At 42.7% G+C, this 24,909-nt stretch overlaps 1 protein-coding gene across 1 annotated transcript in view; it reads left to right on the top strand.

The window, feature by feature from the left end:
• The window catches only part of LOC144108819 (glycine receptor subunit alpha-1-like), a 91,705-nt gene that overhangs the window by 61,952 nt on the left and 4,844 nt on the right, over positions 1–24,909 (top strand). The window contains exons 2-8 of the mRNA XM_077642001.1: positions 4,065–4,174; positions 8,089–8,168; positions 15,686–15,753; positions 16,070–16,296; positions 18,141–18,223; positions 20,126–20,260; positions 22,250–22,632. Coding sequence (XP_077498127.1) covers positions 4,113–4,174; positions 8,089–8,168; positions 15,686–15,753; positions 16,070–16,296; positions 18,141–18,223; positions 20,126–20,260; positions 22,250–22,632 — 1,038 coding nt within the window. The 5' untranslated portion in view covers positions 4,065–4,112. The remainder of the gene's footprint in view (positions 1–4,064; positions 4,175–8,088; positions 8,169–15,685; positions 15,754–16,069; positions 16,297–18,140; positions 18,224–20,125; positions 20,261–22,249; positions 22,633–24,909) is intronic.

The following is a 24,909-nucleotide window of genomic DNA, read 5'->3' on the forward strand; positions in this document are numbered from 1 at the left end:
ATCACATATCAATCAAGAATATCTCGCAGGTCGTGAGAGATACTTCGAGTGTCGAAGAACCTATTTGTATTTTTGGCTTCTTGCCTATCTAAAGACACAGCCACAAGGGTGTAGTGCAGAACATGCGCAGCGCTGGTGTCCTGAACCCACTTAATGAACCCACGGGCAACGTAAAAGAAGCCCCCGCTTTGCAGCTGCTGTACTAAGTGCTAAGAATTAAACATCAATCGTGCAGAGGGGAACCCTACCTTTAAACCTCGAGTAGCAGATTTTTAATCCACTAGGATTCCACGAGGTGAGCAGGAAAATACCTTAGCTTCCGTAAGGCGGCCCTAGTAGCAACGGTTGTAGCCACAGTGAAGGAGACAACCCTTGTAAGATGGGCAAACCAGGCGGTACTTCGATCTTCTCCTCCTCTCTTGACGCTTGTTATCTTGCGTGTTGTTTTTGTCTTCGTAAAAAATTCATTTTCTTTCAGCCCAAGGCTTGCAAGCTACCAGTCGGTTTTGTGGGACGTAAGTGCAGCTGATAAGTAGCGTCAGCCCGACATTACCGCGAATATTCCGGATGTTACGCCGAATGGTGCAATTTTTAAAAAAGAAATTTCCGAGATCAAAAATCGTTTTGTTCTTTTGTCGTCGAAGACTGCGATAAAACAAACTGGTTATACAAACTGGTAAACAAAAACTCTGAGTTATCTTTTAAGTATTGCAGTTATTTTGCTCAATTGGTTTAAATATATGTTGCCGGAATTAAGTTTTAGCCACACCAATTATTAGATTTTGGGCGGGAGGTTTTCCTTGGAGCTGCACAGGAAGAAATATGGGCCTTTTTTTACGCAAAGAACACCGCGTGCGTTTTTTCTGGAGCTTGCCGCCTAAAGTATGGATATCGTACGTCAGCGCGTAGAGAGCATGCGACACGCCCGCCGATTAATACCATGCGCCGGTATCTGCATTAACTCGTCAGGCCAGTGCTGCATTCGCAAATGGCCGAAATCTTTTGCTCCGGTGCGTCAACAACAGTCGCCTTTTAGTAAATTCAGAAAATGGTAAGGATATTTTCATGGTGCACTAGACATCTCTTAAAAAAGGCATTGCTTAAATGCAATAGTTTTAAAGGTTAAGTATTCAATTTCATTAACAATATGCATAGTTCACATGATTTGGCTTCTTTTTTATTTTCTTGGAGCCAGTGGTACTAATAATATGCGAGAGAAAACACCCTTTATACTCAAAAACGCCGCATACAAAGTTTTCAAGGGATATTTCGTGAAACACCATACAAGTGTCAGTGGGAGTCCGTTCGCGCTAGTTAAGACGCCCGAAAAAACATCAAACTAGCCGAGCTAAATGCTTTACTTTTTCCTGGCTTGCGTTTAATCAGGGAAGTGATTGGGGGAATTACCTATCTAAAGCGAAGGGTTCTTTTCATCCGCTGTAACCGCTGGTCTTACAATTTCGGGGAGGCTAAGCGTAGCGCAAGATACACGGTACGGAAACGAATGCTGACCGAAGCAACCAAGTGCACGGGAAACTAGAAGCACCGGGCGGAGTCCCGCGCTGTAGTCTTTCACTGCGATGTCAATCCAGCTTTCGTTTGTTCGCAGAGGGTTCAGTTCTTTCTGTCTTTCTTTCTCGCTTTGTTTCTTTTTCCCATTCTTTGTTAAATACTTTCTTTCTTCCTTTACCTCTTCCTCTCTTCCTTTCTTTCCTCCTTACTATCTCTCCTTCCTTCCTTCCCTTCTTCCTTCCTTTCTTGCTTCCTTCATTTATTCCTTTATTCCTTTCTTGCTTCCTTCCTTCCTTTCTTGCTTCCTTCCTTTATTCCTTTCTTTCTTGCTTCATTCTTCCTTTCTTTCTTAGTTCCTTTCTTCCTTTCTTCTCTTTCCTTCTCTCTTTCTCTCTTCCGTCCTTCTTTTTTTCTCTTTTTCTTTCTTCATTCTTCCCTCTTTCTGTCTGCTTAACTTGCCTTCCTTCCTTCCTTGTTTTCTTCGTTTCTTTCTTTCTTTCCTTCTTTCTTGGCTTCTCTCAATCTTCCTTTCTTTCTTTTTTCTCGCTTGATTTCTTTCCTTCCTTTTTCCTTCCTATATTTCGTTCGTTCTAGCTTCCTGTCTTGTTTTTACCTCTTCCTCAATTCCTTTCTGTCCTTTTTTCTTCCTTTCTTTCTTGGTTGCTATACTTTCTCTCTTTCTTCCTTCTTTATTCTTTCCTTTCTTCTTTTCTTTCTTTGTTGTTCTCTCCCTTGCTTCCTTCCCTTCTTCCTTCCTTTCTTGCTTCCTTCCTTTATTCCTTTCTTGCTTCATTCCTTCCTTTCTTGCTTCCTTTCTTAATTCCTTTCTTTCTTGCTTCCTTCTTCCTTTCTTTCTTGGTTCCTTTCTTCCTTTCTTCTCTTTTCTTCTCTCTTTCTTTCTTCCGTCCTTCTTTTTTTCTCTTTTTCTTTCTTTCTTCCCTCTTACTGTCTGCTTAACTTGCCTTCCTTCCTTCCTTCTTTTCTTCGTTTCTTTCTTTCTTTCCTTCTTTCTTGGCTTCTCTCAATCTTCCTTTCTTTCTTTTTTCTCGCTTGATTTCTTTCCTTCCTTTTTCCTTCCTTTATTTCGTTCGTTCTAGCTTCCTTTCTTGTTTTTACCTCTTCCTCAATTCCTTTCTGTCCTTTTTTCTTCCTTTCTTTCTTGGTTGCTATACTTTCTCTCTTTCTTCCTTTATTCTTTCCTTTCTTCTTTTCTTTCTTTGTTGTTCTCTTCCTTGCTTCCTTCCCTTCTTCCTTCCTTTCTTGCTTCCTTCCTTTATTCCTTTCTTGCTTCATTCCTTCCTTTCTTGCTTCCTTTCTTAATTCCTTTCTTTCTTGCTTCCTTCTTCCTTTCTTTCTTGGTTCCTCTCTTCCTTTCTTCTCTTTTCTTCTCTCTTTCTTTCTTCCGTCCTTCTTTTTTTCTCTTTTTCTTTCTTTCTTCCCTCTTACTGTCTGCTTAACTTGCCTTCCTTCTTTCCTTCCTTCCTTCCTTCCTTCCTTCCTTCCTTCTGTTCTTCGTTTCTTTCCTTCTTTCCTTCTTTCTTGGCTTTTCTCAATCTTCCTTTCTTTCTTTCTTTCTTTCTTTCTTTCTTTCTTTCTTTCTTTCTTTCTTTCTTTCTTTCTTTCTTTCTTTCTTTTTTCTCGCTTGATTTCTTTCCTTCCTTTTTCCTTCCTTTATTTAGTTCGTTCTAGCTTCCTTTCTCGTTTCATCTCTTCCTCAATTCTTTTCTGTCCTTTTTTCTTCCTTTCTTTCTTGGTTGCTATACTTTCTCTCTTTCTTTATTCTTTATTCTTTCCTTTCTTCTTTTCTTTCTTTGTTGTTCTCTTCCTTATTTTCTTTCCTTCTGTCTTTCCTCCTTTTCCTTTCCTTTTTCTTTTTTTTTCTCCCTTTTCAGTTCTGCCGTTCTTTTTTCCTTCCTTTTCTCCTTTCCCTTTCTCTGTTTGGAATCATCCTAGCCACAGGCATGGAAAAGCAGCAGGACACCAGAATTGCAAGGGGTTTCTATAGTTACGCAATCGGCTTGTTCTACAGGAGGACGTGAAAGTCGGAAGAGTTACCAGAGTCGTCGCAGTGCACAAATGGGATGCGACTTTTTCTAAAAATACGTGCATACATAACACCAGTAGCACTCATTTAAAGACCATACTTTAGCGATTAAAATATGCATTAGGAGCCTTACATTAACGCTAATATAAAACTGCGGTAGTTCACTCAATCCTTCAGGTTATACAAGTGTATTAATAACGCAAGGCGCGTATTCAGAAAGAGCCCTTCCTTAGCTCTCCGGTATGATTAATACGGCGTGTAATGTGTCGCTCAAGGAAAGCATTTTTTTTTCGAAGCAGCAGTGTTCAGTGTCTATTTGTTCTCAGTAAAATCCGCGTGTAATCGGCCTGTATTAGAGTGAGGATGTCTTCGCTAGTACGCCTCGCACAAAAGGGCAGCTTGAAGTAATCGCACGAAAAACTGCATAGTCCATGTTGTCCGCAAATTTGACTGCGCTAATTTTCGGTCCTTTAAGCTATGCGTAATAACGCCCATGGTTCATGCGCAGGGCACCGCACTTGGGGGCCAATGGAACCGGTCAGCGGTTAGCCTCGCTATGATATGCCTGCGTGCCGCCCTGTTCCATTGTATGCTGTTTCTCAGCGTGGAAGTCGCCAGGTGAGTACAAACTCTACCACTGAATCTAGTCGCGGGTATACATTTTCACATCTCGTACCCTAGAGTCAAAATTGTACGCCGTAAGAACCAAGCAACCAATATGAACTTAATATATTTCCTTAAGAGGTAAACCTCCGCTTAAACGTGCTCCCTCGCGCCAAATTTGTGATAAAAGATAAAAGGTCACTCCACGTCGGTCATATCTCATGAACACCACAACATTCAATTCTTGAGAAAAATTCCTGCGATGCCAGCGAGTTTTCTAGGCCCCTCCCTTTACAAGCGAGGCCGCATTGTAACAATAACGACCACTGGCAAATATTACGACGGTACCCATCACAGCTTACCCCATGGCAAACTAAACACAACCCCGCGGCAACCTCGTGGCATACAGGTTGATATGGTTAAAAATGTCTAAGAGTGATTTGAAAGAAACAAATACTACTATCGTGCTTCTTTGAAAACACGCGAACAGATCACTCCAACAGAGAAGACGAGGACAATGTGTACAAATGGTTCCTACGTTTATGTCTGGGATGACATCTTCTGGAGCAGAGTTTAGCGTCCACAGTGTACGCCATAGACGGTGGTGAGGGGATAAAAAAAACGCCTTTGTTTCGCCGGGCTTCTAGGCTCGTGTTCCCTCAAAAATTCATTTAGCGCTCAAACGAAAACCGCAATGAATCAAATCAGACTGCACGCTGCAACAAATTAGCAGACCATTCCTCCAAGCATATTTGTGAGGAAAATGTTTTGGATAGGAGCGGCGACCGAGTTGCCCGCGCACTGGAGGAAGCTTTCGTGATCAGAAAAAAAGGTGTGAATTGGGTTAGCGATGCTTCGTTCGTCCTGCGCAAGACTCAAGTAGGGTTCTTAAAACTATCTTCTGTAGTTAATGATCACGCGTAGATGAGTTGCAATGAGCACTGGTCAGAACCTCTCTATGAACGCAGTATGCTCGTGGTAGTGTGAATGTACAGGCCAGGACAGCCTTAAAGTGGCCCGTCGGCAGTTTCTCTACCTGCGCGCCGCCACGTCCGTATACGTTATGTTCTTTTGTGTATAAAATTCTTTTTGCTGTTTACCTGAACCTATTTTATTTTGCTGCCCCAAAGCAGCGTGCAATGAAAAATGTTTCTTTGGTTCTTTACATAATTTGTCTTATTACTTTAAATGTGTTTTAAATACGTATCGTTCTCTTTGGAATGTTTAGCCTAACTCCTTGTCAAGCTTGTTTCTTTTACCTATTCTGCTGCCCTTATTTTTCAGCAGATAGCAATCGTTCCGACTATCTCGCTACGCAAGAACTATATTTTTCAATCACGGAATCAGTTGTCAGTAGCGCGTTGGCCTTTGTGTGCTCCTTGTGACAGATCTTACGTTGTGCTAAGTTGTTACCTTGGAGAATAAAGCACCAACTAACCCAGCAAAATGTTTCACCTAGGCGATGACTATCTTTTTTCTGGTGTCCAGCGGCAGATCAAAGGAATATGCAATAGCACACGAAACTCCAATTTGGTAGCGTTGGCAATGCAACGCATCACCAGCGAACTTTGCATTTGAAATGGAATTCTTGCGCGCTTCGTGCGGTGAGATTTTATTTTCCACGGAAAAATTGCGCTTCCTTTCATCGCGTTGCACGGTCATGACAATGACTGTTTCTTTGTTTCAAGAACTATAAGCATCGTCTTGTTCATAGCTTCAAACGCCTCGCGGACCGGCCGTAACCACCCGATTGTGTAATTAGAAAGATAGTTACAGTTTTAGATAATTAGCTTCCTTGATACATTTATTATAGAGTAAAATAAGACACCTGCAGCAATGGGTAAGTTCTTCGAAGATATCATTAACATTTCGAATCGTTTATTTTTGGAAGTTTTCAGCAGTCTTCGTTGAAAAATCTGGCATATGGGGCCTGTGATTGCTGTGGCCTAGTCACGATTTCTTTTGCGTCACTTCCATGCAACGTCGGCGGAACTTTTGGCGGGCAATCAGTATGCGTCGCGTTTACAAGCATTCAAAGCTTAAGCCATGTGCGCACAAATGAAGCCTTAGAAATGAAATTTAAGTAAAATATTTTGGTTTCAAAGGCAACGAAAGCAAGAAAACATGCTAGTATGTGCAAAAACGTTTTCTTGTTTTACTTTTATTCTACTGACAACAATACAATGATCGCCTTCCCGGGACTTTTTAGGCTAAAGTGCGGCTATTATGCGAATACACTCCACTGAATAATCTTAAAACTCGTACTTGGTAGCAATCAGGCGTTCTGGATGGAGTATCCGCCACACAAACATGAACATTTGTCGCCACCACTAATAATTTTGAAGTTGCGATATCGTCGCCAGCCCCGCGCTCGTTATGACGCATATCTGTCTCTTACGGTCAGTAGCGCACACGTGGATAGCACTGGTACCAGGTGTATTCGGAAGCCCAAAACGGGATTATTCTAATAACCGTGCCAGTCAGGAGTGCGAGCTTCTTGGCGCGCGGCTCGTGCCTCTTCGTGTTGTTCCACTGATTAATCTACAGTCACACCGGTGGTTCAAATCTGTCGCTGCTACACATGACTTTTTAAACGGTACATCAGCCCTGCAGCCTAAATATCATTGCAAGTCAGAATCCGACAAGTTACCTTTCAAACTTTGTGTAGCAAAATGGGCGCTCTGAGCGGCCTTGAGAGCTCGTTCATTAAAAAAAAGTAACCTTAATTGCTGCTCCAAGTGGCAGGACATAACCGGAGTTTCTCCTGCCTTATAATGTGGTTTGCGGTATTTGATTGAACATCTATTTGGCTGTCTGTGCATATAACTAAATATCAGTCATTAGAGAAGGCATAGAGGCCGCAGCAGACAGCACGAGGAATGGTTATGGAAGAAAGGTCTTCGAACCTACTATTAACAACTCTTTGGGTCCGTTTATGGGCACACAGGAACTTGAGAAGCACGCTTGAATCAACGCTGAAAAACCAGGCTGTTCCTCAGAAACGAATGGGGCCGTTTAGCCTGTTCGAGAGGCCGATTTTACGCTACAGTGGTACCTATATGGCTTTCCGTAATCGCAGCTAAAAGAGATACGCTCTATCCGAACCTGTATCGCTCTCTGCCTAGCCGCTGAATAACATTCGTCATATATTATAGCTCAAGCGACGTTTCGACGAAAAAGGCTACGTGAAAGGCAAGGAGTGGTCAAACGACGTTTGCGGTAGGTATGTTACAAAGTGAGAAGCTGTACTGAGTTTCTCTACTACATTCATACGCGAAATAACGTAGTGTACAGGAATTCCTAACCAACCGCTGGCCACTACAGTTTGTTTCTCAAATTTATTAATCGGGCCTTAACAAAATGTGTAAGGCCCTTACAGAAAAATAAAATGCGCTAAATATTTCAGGCAAAACTCGCTATTCATACCAGACAAGTGCACGTTCACAGCTGCCGCTGTTCACGGATACAAGTACCTTCTGCAGCTTCAGGCGTGAACTGTCCTTGATGCCCGTACATAGATTACTTATTTTTCCGCCTAAACATATTCAAAAGGAACAAATTAGCCTCAAGAATTACATTCACTAACAAGCATCATTCATTGATTCACTTTATCAAACTTATTAATTAACCCCACTAATTGGCAACCTTTATAAGTGTTGCTGATTATGACGGTATCGTTAATTATGGTTAATAAGTGACGCCTACTGTTAATGAAAAATGACTCTGACTCGAATTGTGTAATCAATGATTTTATATACTTCACCACACCACTCCTGCTTCCACGTTTTGCGGACGCATTTTGCTAACAGATTTTTCGAACACTTTCTGCGGACACTTCCGGTGCCGGCATAGCCCAGTAATGCTTTCGCAATAACATTCACTTTTTACTGTGAAATATCAGTGAAAGTTGCAACTGCTCTTTGTTTCAGGCAAGAACCTCTCGATCTAGAATCAATTCTTCCCGAAAATCCAGCGGACTACGACAACCTTGAACCTCCTAAAGAGAACGGTAAGTTTACTTGTTTTTCACTGTTTTATTGATCTTTTGCGTACTTTCCAAACGCATTTTTCTAGAAGAGCATTAAAGAGTCAAAGTAATTCGTCAGAAATATAGTTTTCTGGTAAAAGTCAGCGGAGTGTAGTTCATCGTTCAGTTCAAGGTTCGACGGAATATCGTGTTGCGAGGAGCGAACATTGTGGAAATAGTAAGCATATACTCGCTAAATTCTTGAAGGAAAAAGAAACATACTTAACATAACATGGTGCGTGCTCTTAACAGAACTCGTACAAATCTTCTAGAACAATTCGTCGCTGAGCAATTGTAACCGCACCTAAGCCACCGTCATCTCCGGCAGCGTTCCATGTGAGCAAGGAACCCTTTCGGACCCCGAAACATCTTTTTTTTTGCCTTCAAGAAATTGGCGAGTGTATGTTTACTATTTCTGCGGAATTTCGTTATTGTTTTCAAGCCCAAAAAAACGACAAATATATTGAAGAACAATTTCCTACTACCTTTACTGACACAAAGACTTTTTCGAAGTCATAGCTATCTTTCAATGAGAAATCGTTATTTCTGTGGCCTGGTATGAAAGTGAAGCAAAAAGTCCTGATACATTTTAGGGAGCTATGTTAACAACATGCATCTTGTAACATTACTATAGCGGGAGAGGAGTTTGCAAGAGTGCCTCACATGGGACATACCAAGACATGCGATAACAGTGCGGTATCACTGCATGAAACCCCGTCCGTAATTAGTTTTATTATTAGTGCTTTGCACCTTTGCCCTAAATGTGCCATACCCATTGGCACGGCCGGATGCGAGAAGCCTGTCTTATTTTATACTTTCGGAAAATGGTACGACTCTATTTGAGAATTTGCGATGACTTTAAATTCTTAAATACAAGAACTACTTTCAAACACTGAGAACGTCGGTCATTTCTTCATCGGCGGCTGAGATTGCAATGAGAAGAAAGATCCGGTGACCTCAGTACAAGTATAACGACAGAACTGCGAATCTAAGCTGTCGTGAAGCGGAATAGAGAAATAATAAACTAAGGAAGTAATAAGAGGGGGGGGGGGGATGTGTCCTGCCGATTTTACAATGGCAGATAACTCTCGCCAATTTCCAGAAACACAATTCTCAGAAACGCAGACATGGACAGCATTGAAGATACATGTGCCTTAGATACTATCTTTCGATGGCATTTGCTTAACGCTATTAAGTATCGCTTTCCAAAAATGAAAGTTCCGAAGCATCGGTATCTAAGACTTATTTTTAGGGTATCGTGTACTTTACAGACATTCGACAATAAAAAGAAATGTTGCAGATTTTAAGGCTGCTGTGAGGCAGATTTTGAGCCAGCGGCGTTCGCTCAGGTGGGATGACACTGAAAAAGTTGATGGAGTACAATTAGAAAAATACGATGCCAGTGCCATTGGCGCAGATAACTTTTTTCTTTCTGCGTTCGTTGTTTGTAACACCGACAATAAATACTTTGCGATTCAGTGGTTTCGGTGACGAAAGCAGTCAGGACACGGGCTCAATGTTGCAGTACTAAGAACACTCGTCAATCCCTATTTTATGTTGCAGTGTTTGTCGACAAGAAATAGACGACTTTCACCGTCATGTTCAGGAGCCTAGAGAGGATATCTTGTTTACTTTAAAAAGGTCATGCACTCTTCTACACGTGGAACAATGGTGCCGTCAGCGCTGCCGGCATCAAATGCTTCACCCGACGCAATCATTTTGTTTTGATAAGCAAGCGCTACAACAAGCAGTAGTTCTCAAGGAGGCGCTAATTAAACTTCAGCTTATTTACTGTTCCTCCGAGATCCTCGGCATGACGGGGCTATCCATGACACTTACCCGGTGATAAAAGGCATCGTCAAAAAAATACTGCACAGGAACGTGCTTTGCTGCTATGACGAAGAAAACGTGTAAAAGTGACTGATTCAGAAAACGATATCCCGGACACTAGGCTTCTCTTCAGTTAAAAAGATTCCGCTAGGGTCGCCACTGATCGCACATTAACGCGGGGGCAGCAGCTACATAGTGCTCACTGTGAGCTTCCTACACCCTGAACAAAGCACGGCCTTCCTAGCACAAACTGTTCATGATGGCAGTGTAGTGTTCGTGTGCGTGCGTGTGTGTGAACGTGTCTGTGCGCCGGAGAAGACTCTGGGAACAGTCCAAATACTGTGGACCACGGCTTCACCAAGGCTCAGGGTGGGCTCTGTATAACGACTCTCGCCATAAAATGACTTACCAAATGTGCCCTTGGTAATCACGTGTCCTGAATTCCTGTCACCACCTTCTGTATAACCAGCAACCAATTAGTTCACTTTCATCGTGTGCGGCTAAGAAATCAGTCAACTAAACACTATGGAAAGGAACACTTTTCTCTCAAATTGTCAAGGTACTACACATTCTTGTCTGCAGTTATGAAATCGCAGTCATGTCCCATTCTATGGAGACACCCTGTCGATCTTTAAAAGAACACTCGCTTCCCTGTACGGATAAATATTCCCAGAAGCGGGTACATCTAAGGTACCATCATGAGTAAGCACTTTTTCTTACACATCCGCCTCCAAACTCGAGCACAAAATATATCCTCAGCAATAACTGTTCAAATCTAAAACGCTGGTCACGCGAAATCTTGTTAACAGCCATTCGGACTCACAACACGCATAGCGACGAAATGGTACTGGATGTCGGGGATGTGCTATACCAGGGACTGCCTCCATGGAACAAAGAAAAGTGGGTTTCCGTCAAAGTGCCTGACAGCGCCAGACGTTTCATTCCTTACACGTGTAGGGTCTGCAAACAAGCGAGACTAAACTATCCAACCGGAGTCAGAGAAAAAAAGGCAATCTTCCTCGCTTCCGCCGAACCATTTACTCCGGTCGTCCAGACGAGCTGGCTTGCCTTGCCCTCTCAGTATCGAGAGTCATCGGTCTGGCAATAAACGTCTCATCCCTGCTGCTGTCATCAAGATAGACTAAAAGAGAAAAACTAAGAAAAGCTGGCACGAAAACGCCCGGCGATCTTCGCGATACCATGGTCATGCCGTCAGCGACAGGTGCACCCTTTTCCCTACTTTCCGCCGTTTCTTTTATACTAAGAACAAGTGGGAGAAAGAGATGCGAATTTTCTGCAGCTCAGAATAAGTCATACTTCTTGGTGCAGGAACGATCGTCGTAATTTAGAGCAACGAGGTAAATATTTAGCGTAGGAATATGGAGCCTTCGTTGCACAAAGTCAACAACAATTAACAAGGCACGGCATTTTTCATATGTTTAGCTCAAAACTAATTTACTGATTAACTCGATTCGTTTCATTGTTCTAATAATATTTAACATTACTCTCTTTTTCTTCATGCACAAAAATGAGGAACTTTTTAGGGCAATGGCAAATTTCTAGATCGAAGTGTACGCCACCGCACTTCGCTCTGTTTATTCAACGGGAGAGCTGTACCCGAAATTCCGCAACCGGAAGCAATCCCCACCCCGAAAGCAACGCTGGCCCATCTAGGCACCATAGAAATCTTTGCGCATCAAACCTAGCATCTTTTTCAGAGATGGTGCACACACCAATCGAATTTCGGAGCGTAATGAAGGAAAGGCGCAGTAAGTTTCCCACTCACGGTGGACACCAGATCCGCTCAGTAAGAAAGAGCTCCGGCTTAGTTTAGACAGGTTGGAGTTCTTTAATGTGCGCTACCATTGCACAGCGCACATGCGTATTTTGCTTTTTGGTTGCATGTCTCCATTGCGGTTTGGGCTGAAACAACAACAGATCTAAACTCAAGGCCTCCGCCATCGCACCACCTGGTCTTGGCGCCATGTATTACCGCCCGAAGAGCAGTGGATGTGGCAGTGAGATGACAAACTCAGTTTCGCTGCTTATATTCGCGTAAACATTTTCATTGGATGCGTATGTTCCTATTGCTTATTCGCTTATTGTTTAATTATTCGCTTCGCAGGCACCTACACACCGATAGCATTGCCTGTAAGAGCTCAGCATTTTTTGTTTATGGTTTATGGTTTATGGGTGCTTAACATCCCGAAGCGACACAGCCTATAAGGAACGCCGTAGTGAAGCTAGGGCTGCGAAAATTTCGACCACTTGGGGTTCTTTAACGTGCGCTGACACTGCACAGTACATGGGCCTCTAGGATTTAACCTTCATCGAAATTCGACTGCCACGGCCGGAATCGAACCCGCGCCTTTCTGGTCAGCAGCCGAGACGAGTTACTACTCATAAGAGAGCACTCCCCATGTTTTGATTTGTATTTTTTCCAAAACGAAGGTTGCCAAACGAGCACTGCTATGTATACATTCACGAAATCTATATCTAAGTTCTTCACAATAAATCACATCAAATTCAGGACATTCTTTCCTGTATTTATTAAGCTGGGTGTAAATAATCAAGCCGCAGACTCCCTTTTTTGAACTATATTTTCCTCTAAAGTGAGCTATGATACACTGTTGTCATTTACAAGACGGGAATACACGTGAAATAGATAATCGACGGAAAAATTATTAAAACAGAACAGTTAATTAGATACTCTGTAAACACTTAATTGATGATGGTGCCCCTTTGTTGCTCTTGACCCGAACATTTTTTTTTATTTTCTTATATAAATAGGTCGTATTCCTCCCTTCACCCTGTCTTGCTTTGCTCAGGGCTTCTTTTTTTAAAAAAATAATCAGTGTTCGCACCGACGTTGGGCATTATGTCCTGCAAGGTTCGTGGATACGTTATCTGGGCAGTGAAAAATGCCGATGAAAAAACATTTGGCAATAACAGCGCGCACTGTACCTATCGACAACCATCGCCTTTTTTGAGGCTGCATCGAATTCGGAAGGTTTGTGATTTGGTCAGTCGCAATACTGAAAATGCGGATAGCACACCTGCGCGAAGGATGACAATGAGAGAATTGTTGTTGGCAGTTGAACAGATCATTTCATAGAGCCTCTGCTTTAATCGATCTCACAGCCTGTGCAATATTCATATTGTGGACCAGCGCAAAACATACAACGGACCAAGGAAAGAGAAGACGACACGGGCGCTGTAGGAAGGAAGGAAGGAAGGAAGGAAGGAAGGAAGGAAGGAAGGAAGGAAGGAAGGAAGGAAGGAAGGAAGGAAGCAAGAAAGGAAGGAAGGAAGGAAGGAAGGAAGGAAGGAAGGAAGGAAGGAAGGAAGGAAGGAAGGAAGGAAGGAAGGAAGGAAGGAAGGAAGGAAGGAAGGAAGGAAGGAAGGAAGGAAGGAAGGAAGGAAGGAAGGAAGGAAGGAAGGCCGCAGACGTTGCTGGCACATACACACTACGGGGGAGTGGCCAAGGCACAGGCGGTTAATTACTGGATACAGGAAAGTTTTGACGGGAAAGGGAGTGATAATAGTATGTAGTCTGATAGATTGGAAGGGGGAAGGAAAGGGGTCCAGTTAACTTAGAGATCGAAGACGGGACAATTGCTTAATGTGCATAATAGTACACAATGCCTGTAATGTTGCAATGTCGTACTGACTGAGGGCGGGAAAAAGAAATTAGAATGGGAGTCGCTGCGTTTCTTGAAGAAAATTTTGCACAGCAGAGCGCACACTCCTGTCGTTTCGTCCAAACAAAGAAGCGCCAATGGAAAGAACAACCGCGGAAGACACAGGCAAGCCCAGCTGATGAAATGGAATTTGCGAAAGACACTTCCTCAAATGAGAGAAGCGGCGGCAGAACAGCCGGAAGTGATCTATTGTCTCAGGTTCGGCACAAAAAGGGCACAATGGGGAAGCCGCCAGGCCAGATCTGTGAAGGTAGAAATTTAGAAGGGGAACCCGGCAACGCAAGCGCGTGAAAGAGACATCTAGTCTGCGTGGCGCTGTGTCGCCCCGTGTCGTCGTCGCCCTTGTCGTCTTCTCTTTCCTTGGTCCATTGTGCGTTTTAAGTTCCACAATATAAATCACTTCCAACTTGCCCTACAGAACATACTGTTAATCAATATTTATAATACATATTCCAGCATTTCTCTGCTGTGATGTAAACAAACAACTAACCGGCTTCAAAGTTATTAAGTCGCACCATCTGTTTTACCATGCAGCATGAAGGAGCTTAAAGCTAAGTGCCTGCTGGATGTAAGGTCCCCACGTGGGAAAACTTAGATCTGAAACTGTTAGCGAGATTTAAATGTAGGAAATGCAAATACCAGTACTTAACGCCCACCTTTATGATCCAAGCTGCGCTCAGAAACTCAGAATCGAGAGATGTTGTACAAAGTGAATATTTCGCTATTCGTGTCGTATTCCTGTTTCACACAATGCTCATGAGACCTCTGCGTCACTCTTATAGACGCAAAGCAAGTAAAGTGAAATAAATGAACGGGCCCCTCGACGATAAGCAAAAGCTTGGAAGAGAAGACGTCGACTCTCTGCGTAGTGACGTCAAACCTAATCAGTGGCAGACCTCGAGCAGCGGGCTCGTCAAGACGGTTCGTGCCAGGCACGAGCGCCATTTCTTAGCTTTGCCGTCAGATGGAGGTACGGGTAATAAAGTCTGCGGTTTTTATTTGCATTAACTTTGAATTTTTCAGTGAGCGCAAAACTATGGTTGAGCTCAAAAGCGGTGATGCTACAGATTGAAGTGGCACAGACGAACAATATTGTGAAGTTACGCTATTCTCGAACTGAATAATTCCACGATAGTAGTAACTTTCTTGATCTTGAGTGACAATATTAGGAAAATAGACTCTGTCCGGAAAGTTACAGTAATGGGAAGCGTATTCAGAAAGAAACGCCCACCTGGTGTAGGTGGTGCCAAGAGGCCCTGTGGTATGGTTCGCGCTTTAAGCGCTGGTGAACTTGTGGAAAACCGTAGTTGAGAGATGTAAATGTACCTGTCGCTGTACTTAAGGAAGAAGAGCTTTCTTTCTGCTTAATGCTAATTTTCAACGCACGTCATTCCAAGCAGCAAGAATGTATTAAGCGAAGATTGTTCTATTGAAAACAAGAATGTGGTGATCATTTGTATTTCCTGAAGTAAAAAAAAGTTACCGTTTTGCTATGGTTTTAGAAAATAAATAGTCCGTTAGAGGGTTATGAATGCTGATGAGGTCAAAGGCATGAAGGCATTTGGATTCTTGAGCCGAGGTCAAAGTGGAGCGTCTGGCCAGAAAAGCTGCATGTAAGCTGGAGACAAGAGACCGTAAACATGCGGCGGACCAAAAAGGAAGAGCTGCTCTCAAGAGGACCCCTGACAACACGCTACTAAAACAGATCCCCAATACTGCGCCACACATTTCTCAAACCACACGGCGCTCTTTCTGGCCCTATCAAAAGGTAAATAGGTGCAATTGTTGTGACAGCATGCATTGTGCCACCATTAAGATAGTGACTTAGAGAACGAACTAGGCCTGGTCTCTTGTCGTGGCCAAGAAGTATTTGCTGTTTCACTGGAAAGAGTTAATCTGAATAGGTAATATTATTCTTTTATAAACTTGAACAGTGCATCTTATTCGTTATTTGTACTTGTTGCGCAGGTAAGCCTACTGTGGTGAGCTTTCACGTGACGGTACTCAGCCTGGACTCCATTGACGAAGGATCAATGGTGAGGCCTCAGTTTTTATATTTGCGGTCTCTTTGCTCAATCTATTTCAATATCCGTAAAAAACCTCCCGTTAGAAAAGGGATTAGCCAAATTTTTATGGTGTACTGTCGACAAAATATCTTCACAATCTTTTACTGCTAATGGTAAATAAATTTGAGCTTACGCTTCGATGTGTGTGACGCGTAATCAAGGAACAATGAGTGTCCCAGATGAATTATGCCTAGCGAAAATGTAAGCAGCAACCGTGGAACAAGCTGCTCTTTAAACTTACACATTTCCCCTACTTTTCTCGTCACCCTTCCACTTATGCCCGAAGACGTACGTGGCGGACATCTTCATGTCCCAGACGTGGCAGGACCACCGTCTCCGCCTTCCTCGCAACATGACGGCCAGGTACCGCCTCCTCCCTGTCAGCTGGCTGCAGCGTTTGTGGCGACCGGACTCGTTCTTCAAGAACGCCAAGCGCGTCACTTTCCAGGAAATGACCATCCCCAACCACTACATATGGCTCTACGCGGACAGGCGCATACTCTACATGGTGAAGTGAGTGAGAGCCCACATCTCTAGACAACTAGAAATACGCAAATGCAAAACATTATGAGGGCACTTAAGTCTGCTTACGTGCAGGAATGCGGACGCATGAGACTTTCTAGAACGCGGTTTTTTTTTTCCACGGCGCGTGTAGGCATTACATTTTTTATGTTGTTGTGGTTGTTTATCCTTTTTATATATGTTTATTTTCCAATTTTTATTCTTATTTTTGAAATTTTTATGAAGTCCTTATTTTTAATTTTAAATTTTGTTCGGTTTTGTTTTTCACCAAATACTAAGTAATGACAAATTAACTCATTAACAATCACCCATTAATTGGTGATTGCTAAGAGTATATGGGTTATAGCAATTGTGCCATTGGTGACATCATAGCGTGATAGATTTGGCGGACGGACGGACTGACAACGATGAGGCATTCCACATAGTATGAGGTTACAGTACTTGTGTAGAGGCACTGTATAGCTTGATCAACAATAAAGATTGCTGAACTTTATTTTGGTTTCGTCTAAGATGCCTAATTTTTGCCTTTGATACGTTTAGGCTTCTTACTCTGAGGAGTTTGAATTGTTTCATAGCTGCGTTTAGCAAAAATACTTCCCAGGCGATTAAAAAAAAAAAACGCTACCGTATTGCTGTGGTGCCATGTAGTGTCCACGTAGCACTAATTGTTGCAAAATATGCATTTATATTTGAGGTCTGCGTCCTATTCATTCAGGGTGGTGAGAGAGTGGTTAAGTCGTCAGGCTTTAATATATTGACATGCGATTGTGCTAAGGATGCAGTGGCGAGCATTGATGTAACCTATGGAATGATGGAGTGCATAGTCCGACAAATGGGCTGACGAAGTTCACTGCAAGAAGAATGCATGAAGGTAACCTGCAAGTGAATTTAGAGCTTATCGAGATGTCCAATGTCTTTTAAATATGTAAAAAGAAAGTTCATTGCAAGTCTCTGTTGCCTGAAGCAGGCTAAGGCATTTTATCTTCGTTTTTGTTTCCTTCCATCTCTTCCACGCTGGTCTCCTTCAGTCTTTATCTCCCAAATTCCCCTCCCTACGCAGAGTAGCATGCCAGCGATATTGAAACGCCGGCTAAATTCTCTGTTTCTTCATTAAAGAGTCTCTCTCTCTCTCTCATGCGATTGTTTATAACATGAGGACAAAGTGCGACCATATGTGCATCGTCCTCGGGTGGCTTTGCGCTGCTGAAAAGCGATCCGTTGGTTGTGCACTTTCAATGTCTATACTTGTAAACACTGAAGGAATATCATGAATGAGCTCAGGGAAAAGGGCTCTTCGTTTGGGTGGCTCTGTCTCCTTTCTCCTACGCTGTAGTTAATAAATATGACTTAAACTGGAATAAAGTGATTCAAGTAACAAGATATATAGACATTGAACCTCGCACCTTGCTTTACTGGTACCTGTTTGGAGCGTACTACACGCGTTACCCTTCTAATTATTGAATACCAAAATGTTTGAATATAGTGAACGTAGTGCACATTTTTCTTTTTTGTCCTTAGTTGCCGTGGATAACGCAAAATTTTAGAAGTGTAACATTTGTTTATTGCGATTCAGCATAGATGCAAGCTTTTGTAATGGAATTTCTTGTTGAGTTTTATATCTTTAATTTGCACTCTGCTGTTCAATAAACTCATTAGTTGTTCTATATGTTAAGCTCTGATGAGACTATCTGGCGTCCAGATCCACCAGCAATTTTAGCCATGGTCAAATCAGAACTTGAAGCGTCTCTGTCACCATCTAGGCCGCCAAACCAAAACTCCTTGTTTATAATAGAGCGTTGTCTGCGTCTTCTTGAGGTTCATTTTTTTTCTCGTAGGCTGACTCTACTGTTGTCCTGTGCCATGAAGTTTGAGACGTACCCGCACGATACCCAGATATGCACAATGAAGATTGAAAGCAGTAAGTACACTGTTTCCTCTGCCAAATGATATTGTTGGTGAAATGCACGAGTTGCGCTAACGCAACATACGTCGCTGCTAACAAGGCTTCTGAAGCAGAGAATTCCAGGACACTTCAGGGTTCGTTGCTGAAAGGAATAATACGCTCTGCGAACGTGTTCACTGAAGATATGAAAAAGAGCGCTAATGTAGAATAACAGTTATAGGGTAGAAACAAATAACAGGGCGGTCTCTGGCTTTCAGATCATTTATTTTCCTCGGACTAAGACAAGACACAAGCGAACATTCAACTACATAATCGTTCCTTGAAATATTTTGACGCTAGAGAAAAAACAAAAATATTCGCGTGCAAGGACGAGAAAGCAAATAAAATAAAATATGGTGTAATAATGGAATATAGTACGGTAAAGAAAAAATCAGGTCGAACATTTTTTCCCAGTGCTGCGCACGCATATCCTTCAGAAACAATAAACGCTGCATGCAGTGAGACAGCAGGATATAGTGATTGGATGTGTTTACGCAAGACGGATTTATCGCTTCTACAAGCCAGTTTGTACCAGCAGCTTTATAAGTACGATAACACTTGACCGCATTCAAGGATTGATTTAAATCTTCGTTAAAAACACATTCTTTTCTTTGTTGTAAATATATTTCTTCGGACGCATACTACTGACAAAACACTTTTGCAAACATCTGTGTTGCTATGTGAAAAGCTGCTGTAGCCTTTTGTGCTTGAGTTACATGTTCGTGTGCCTTTTCGCTATAAGAAAAAAATTTGGCTCAAAAGCCGCTACTATAAATTAATTGTCGTCTCTTTTATCCTATTAGTGGAACGAATCGAAAAGAAAAACTTTTCATTATCAGTAACAGTATATATAATTATTACAACTTTTTGCGTATTCTGCAATGGGAAAAGAACAGCTTTTAGAAGACATTCACACGCAAAGAACGCTTGAAACTGAACCAAAATACTGATGTATTATCCCGCGGCATAAAAGTACCCTCCCGTATATTATACGGCAAGGGAAGAACTCGTACTTTTAAAACATCATTGCTTGCGACGCGATTGTACTGCTTATAACCTAGCACACTATATTTGTGAGCCAAGAACATTTTTTCAGGGCTGTCATTAAGAATATTGATAATTTCACACCAGGGGTGTTTTTAGCAATATATTGAAATATAGTATCATTCCTTTCATACGCATTTTCATTACATCTATTGTGCATATTGTCGAAACTGCATATTGTCGATCTATTGCTTACTGTTCATATCGAACGCTCAGATTTAAAGATAATACCAAACATGAAATTTCAGTTTGCAGCTTTTTGCTACCATATGCGTCTCGTCACCATCATTAGCCTAATAAATTGGCAACAGGGGTTAGCCGAGAAACTTTTCGCAATTGTAGTATGGTCTATTTGACTTGTCCATAAGTCGACAAAGCTTTGTCGAAAGCAGAGGAAAGAGAGAAAGGCATGTAGTAACGTTAAGCGAGCAGGATAAATGCGATCACAGTTGCCAAGATTGCAAAAAAAGATTAATATTAAGCACTTCTTGCACTGCTAGACTGAGAAAAATCATAAGCACTCCGAAGCAAACTGGGCACCACAACAAAAAAATTTCTAGCAAAGGCTCAAGAGCATGCGTGCTCGAAATAAAATTGGAACCGCGTTGCAACCAAATCAGCTCTTCATCCTATTTGTGCCGCGAAGAATAGCAAGGTGTTGAACTCGAACATTCCGGCACTGATTTTGCTGGCGACTTTTGGATTTGAGAGGAAGCAAAAGTTTTTCAAAGCACAATATTTGACGTAATTGTTGCGCGCAAAGCGGCAATATTCAGTGGCGAGAGAAAAACGCAGTACAGAGTGTTTTCTAAGCCTTTCGAGTGCCTTTCGCAGTCTCGTACACGACGGACGACCTGGTGTTCGCTTGGGAGGAAGAGGTTCCACTCGTGGTAGACGAATCCATCGAGCTGCCCCAGCACAACCTCGTTTCCACAACGATGGGTGACTGCACACAACTGTATTCTACTGGTGAGCGTGTCTGCCGTTTTTCTTTCTCGCCCGAGATGCACTTGCAAGAAGTGATGTTTCTAGCGACTGACACCTATCAAGTTATCACGTGATTCACTACTCTTTTTTGCTAGACTCTAAATTAGAGATATAGGTGCTAGCACGGATACATCTTACCACCAGAGTTATCTTAAACATTTTATTGCGCATCAGACAAGAGTGTCAGCATTGGAAGATATTTTTGAACGGATCATTGCATGTTTTTGAATGTTGAGTAATTAGCCCTCTTTTGTTTAATCTGATTTCGCATCCGTCAACCGAATAAAAGATTAGAGAGAGAGACGGAAACATTGGTGATGTATTGTTTGAACGAATTCATAATATTTCAGTAAACATTAATCACAAGAGAAATTCATTTGAGATTGGTATATAAATGACGATTTTATTTTCTCAATTTTTATATGCTGATTTAAAAAGCCTACCCTTGCTATAACCTCAAATTGTAGGTCACTTAAAAAGAGGCTTAAAAATGCTGTGATAATAAGGCGGCTTATATCTTCTTGGAGAGTTCAGCTTTTGCAGCGGGCTGGCGTAAATGCTGGAGTGAATTGAAACTATCAAGCAGCCATTCTGGCTTTGTAATTACGCCTCACCACTGTTGAAGTCGACTTTGACACGTATTGTCATTCGCCTACTGCAACCAAAACAGAAACCAAATGGGGAGAAATTCAATTGAATATTGTTTAGCTCACCTTGGTAAAAATATGAGCAGAAATTGGACAGAATGATATGAAGTGAACATGTTTTTTATGGCTCTACTCTAAATATATGTCCTATCGAAAAAGTTCTCTTAGGGAAGGTACTAATGTAAGTGCCCTTGCTCTGTGGACAACCTACAGAACAACCTATAGTAAGGGAAAGCCGTCGCACCTAAACATCTGGTTGTGTAAAGTTTTCCCGCTGGATAATGTTCTGTGGGTGTTCTTGTGGTCAAGGTGATCATTTCTTGTGTCGGTACTTGAGGCTAATGGGGCCTGTGAAACATCTTGTCACCTCACTGCCGATGTAGCTAGGCTATATTTCTGTGTTTTTTTTTCTTTTTAGCCTATAACGCTCCAGGAATAATGTGCACAAACGAACTTTTATATAAATTCAATCACATTTTTACTGCATCGTAGAATTTCTGCAATTTTGCGACTTCTTGTTTAAACCGACTGCTAAGTGCACATTACACGCTTGCGCGCTGTCGTCGTGGTTAGCGTTGTCTTAAACGAATGAGTGGGCAAAAGAAGCAACTGATGCGGCTTTCCACGCTAATGGCTCGGGACACTCTAGCCACTAGTGAAGTCATATTCACATCGCAGAGTGCTGATTGGTTCTCCCGCCGCCATTTGCTTCAATATGCTTGATTCGGCGGACACCCGCCTTATACGGATGGATTACCGAACTTGCGGGACACTTGTGACGCATGCGTTCTTTGCAGCTTGACCCTCTCACCACAGCCTACCGTAATCAATCATTCCGCATGGTGGCCAAAATGCTGTGGACAACACGGTAGACATCAAACTTGACACTGAAAAAACTCTTTGTTGGTCTGGCTTGCGTCCACAAAGAACTAGAAAACTGGGCGACAGCGATGGCAGCAGGTGTGCTCAGTGGTCGTCGAAGAACATAATCACGGCCCATTTTAGCCGTGCTTAATATATAGCTGCCGTAGATGTTTATAGATACGGCGATTAAAGCACCACAATCATCTGGAAGGATGTAGAACCAGCTGCGCGCGGCTAAAAATATTCCAGATAGACCTCATCGCGTCTTTGATCAGAAAGTATCATGCACGTGGTTTTCCGAATGAACAACAAACATCTCGTAAGTTTCACGGCAATATTACGAAATGTTGTGACTGATATCGCAATATGAATCCGGCATAGCGGCCGCAGACACTCTCATTACAGCAACGGTGAAAATCTAGCAATTTTTTCTGATGTCGGCTTTCGCTTTCGACAATAGGCAACTTCACCTGCATCCAGCTGGTGTTCACGCTGAAGCGGCGGCTGGGCTACTACATGTTCCACACGTACATCCCCACCTGCCTGATCGTGATCATGTCGTGGATCTCCTTCTGGATCAAGCCCGAGGCCGTGCCGGCCCGCGTGACGCTGTGCGTCACCAGCCTGCTCACCCTCTCCACGCAGCACGCGCAGTCGCAGAAGTCCCTCCCGCCCGTGTCCTACATCAAGGCCATCGACATCTTCATGTCCTCCTGCACTGTGTTCGTGTTCGCCTCGCTCATGGAGTACGCGCTCGTCAACATCCTCATGGGCGAGGCACAAAGCGATGACGGCAACCGCCGCAGGAGCATCCGTGTCGTTGCCATTTCCCCTCGAATAGCGGTAATCATAAGTGTGGATCAGAGCACTGTATCTCTCGTCTTATTTTCCAGCGATAGCCCTATATTATACCTTTTAAAGGGTGAAGAGTGCTATTGTGGGTGTCGTAGAATGCCTCCGCTGAAAACTCTAGCGTTTTCGGCGAAACAAAAGGGAGAGGGAATGGGTCTTCCGGAAAAACTGTTCCTTGGTGGTATATGTTCAGCCGCACTCGTCTCTCCTTGGTTCTGTAATATCGCGTTAACATAGAGTTTCAGGTAGAGATGTAAAAGGATGTAAAAATTTTGAATGCCGAAAGAAAAACGAGCAAAGAATTATTTTTTCCAGAAACATTGAAAACTTCGGAAAAATGCTCTCAACACATAGATGAATCTGTAGATTTTTGCGTACGCCCGGATTTAGACAGCGAAAACATAATTTTTTTACGAATTATTGTTTACGAACAATTAATACTGTCTGGGGGTTGAGCTCCCCAAGAACTGCTGTTCGCTGGCGTTTGTCTACAATCGCAGGCTTAATTTTACATACGGGATTTCAAGCGGAGCAACACTGCAAGGGCGGAGAAGTGCACACCAAAGATCGGGTAAACTGCTCAGTATGTAGAAGGCGGCGTTTAAGGTCTTTAGTCTGGTAACCGTCAGCCCAGGCATCAATTTAACAAAGAATGATAGACACAGAAAGGACTATCGAAAGCTGACCGCACTAAGCATAACAAGGTAGCTGACGGGCATTCCGATCAGTATACCTTGATGGAAGCGTGTGCTGAGCGAATTGCGCCAAACCACAAACGCAAGTTTGATGACCTTGTGCCACGGCTTGTATGCACCAGTGACGCAGCTTGGTTGCTTTGATTTTATACCAGCTGGAAAACTCAAATTCGTGCCACCGTAAATGTACCGCCTTTTCCTGAAGTAATCAGGCTATAAGATTTGATTCTCACAGGTATTGGGAAGTCGCTATACTTCCTCTAAAGATAAAATGTCTGTAAATGTGAGGGCAAGGGCTCTGCTTACCCCAAAGAGATTTATATCTTGACTACTGGCATAAGTGTTCTACTCTACGACTAAGGAGCAGACATATAGAGAGTAGTTAATTTTTGCAGACACGGAACCTGCAAGGCGGGTGACCCGTGGAAGTTGAATATGAACGAATATGGGTGATGAAGCAAGCCAATAGAAGCCCTGCGCTTTGGGCGTATTTGCTTAGTGACCACCTGCCGTTAAACTAGCATGTACCGGGTGAGTGTGCAACACTTTCTGTAGGCTACACCAAGCTGGTGGACTGTCTTAGTCTGTAGTTAAGCACAACAAATAGCCTACCGATTTCTCACTTCTCTATTGCCGGAAGCTTGAAATAGGATTTGAAAATCTTTCATCAGAATGAAATAGGTGTGGGTGTATTGATCAAGCCCTGGCTGTTATAAATAAATGCGACGCTAACGCTCTGAAGCCCATTTTCGGGAAATCTGTGCACACAAAGATTAAAAATCAAGAAGGACAGCATTGAAACTCCACTGCAACTTCAACCGTTTCCTTCGTTATTTTTAGATGTAGTTACAAGTTCTGGCCACAGCCGAAAATCAATCTATCATCGTAAGTCAGACGAGAGTGATAAGCGAAGCGGTCTAAATTACACACTAAAGCGTCTGTCAGCATGTTTCCGTGCGCATTGAGAATTATTGGAGTACTTCAATATGAGTACGGGCATGACACTCGTACTAACACATAGCCATCACATAAGGTCTCAGAAACGTGCGCTTAAGGACTTATAATCTTCAGACGAACGGTCCTGTGGTAGCATGCAAGCTCAGGTGATATTGAAATAAGCACGTTTATTTGTACGGCTGCCGTGATGTACTTAACAAAGCTAAACATCCAGTGTTCCCGCGGGAATTTCAAAGCCTGGGGTGCACCATTTTTTTCTAAGGATGACAGAACTAGTCTGTGGGAGCCCAGGATGTGCTTTATAAGTCAAATTTAGCAATAGATATTACGTTTAAGCCATCAATATCAACATCACCATTATCAACATAAAGTAAAACGGGGCTTGTGTATTGCAGGACCACTTTTGCTTACTGCACTATAGAGCATTCATTCTTTGTGCGGTAAAAGCAAGTGCGACATGATTAATAGCAATAGAAATGGTCACTGCACGATAATGGTCTCTTCAGCAGTCGTTATTTACCGTTCCCAGATAGTGTCGAGGGAAAGAGCACACCTTATTCATAAGAGAGCAATCGGAACTCCATACCTTTTGGGGCCATTCCGACCAGGTGATGGT

The sequence above is a fragment of the Amblyomma americanum genome, chromosome 10 (genome assembly GCF_052857255.1).
Source record: "Amblyomma americanum isolate KBUSLIRL-KWMA chromosome 10, ASM5285725v1, whole genome shotgun sequence".
NCBI lineage: Eukaryota > Metazoa > Arthropoda > Arachnida > Ixodida > Ixodidae > Amblyomma > Amblyomma americanum.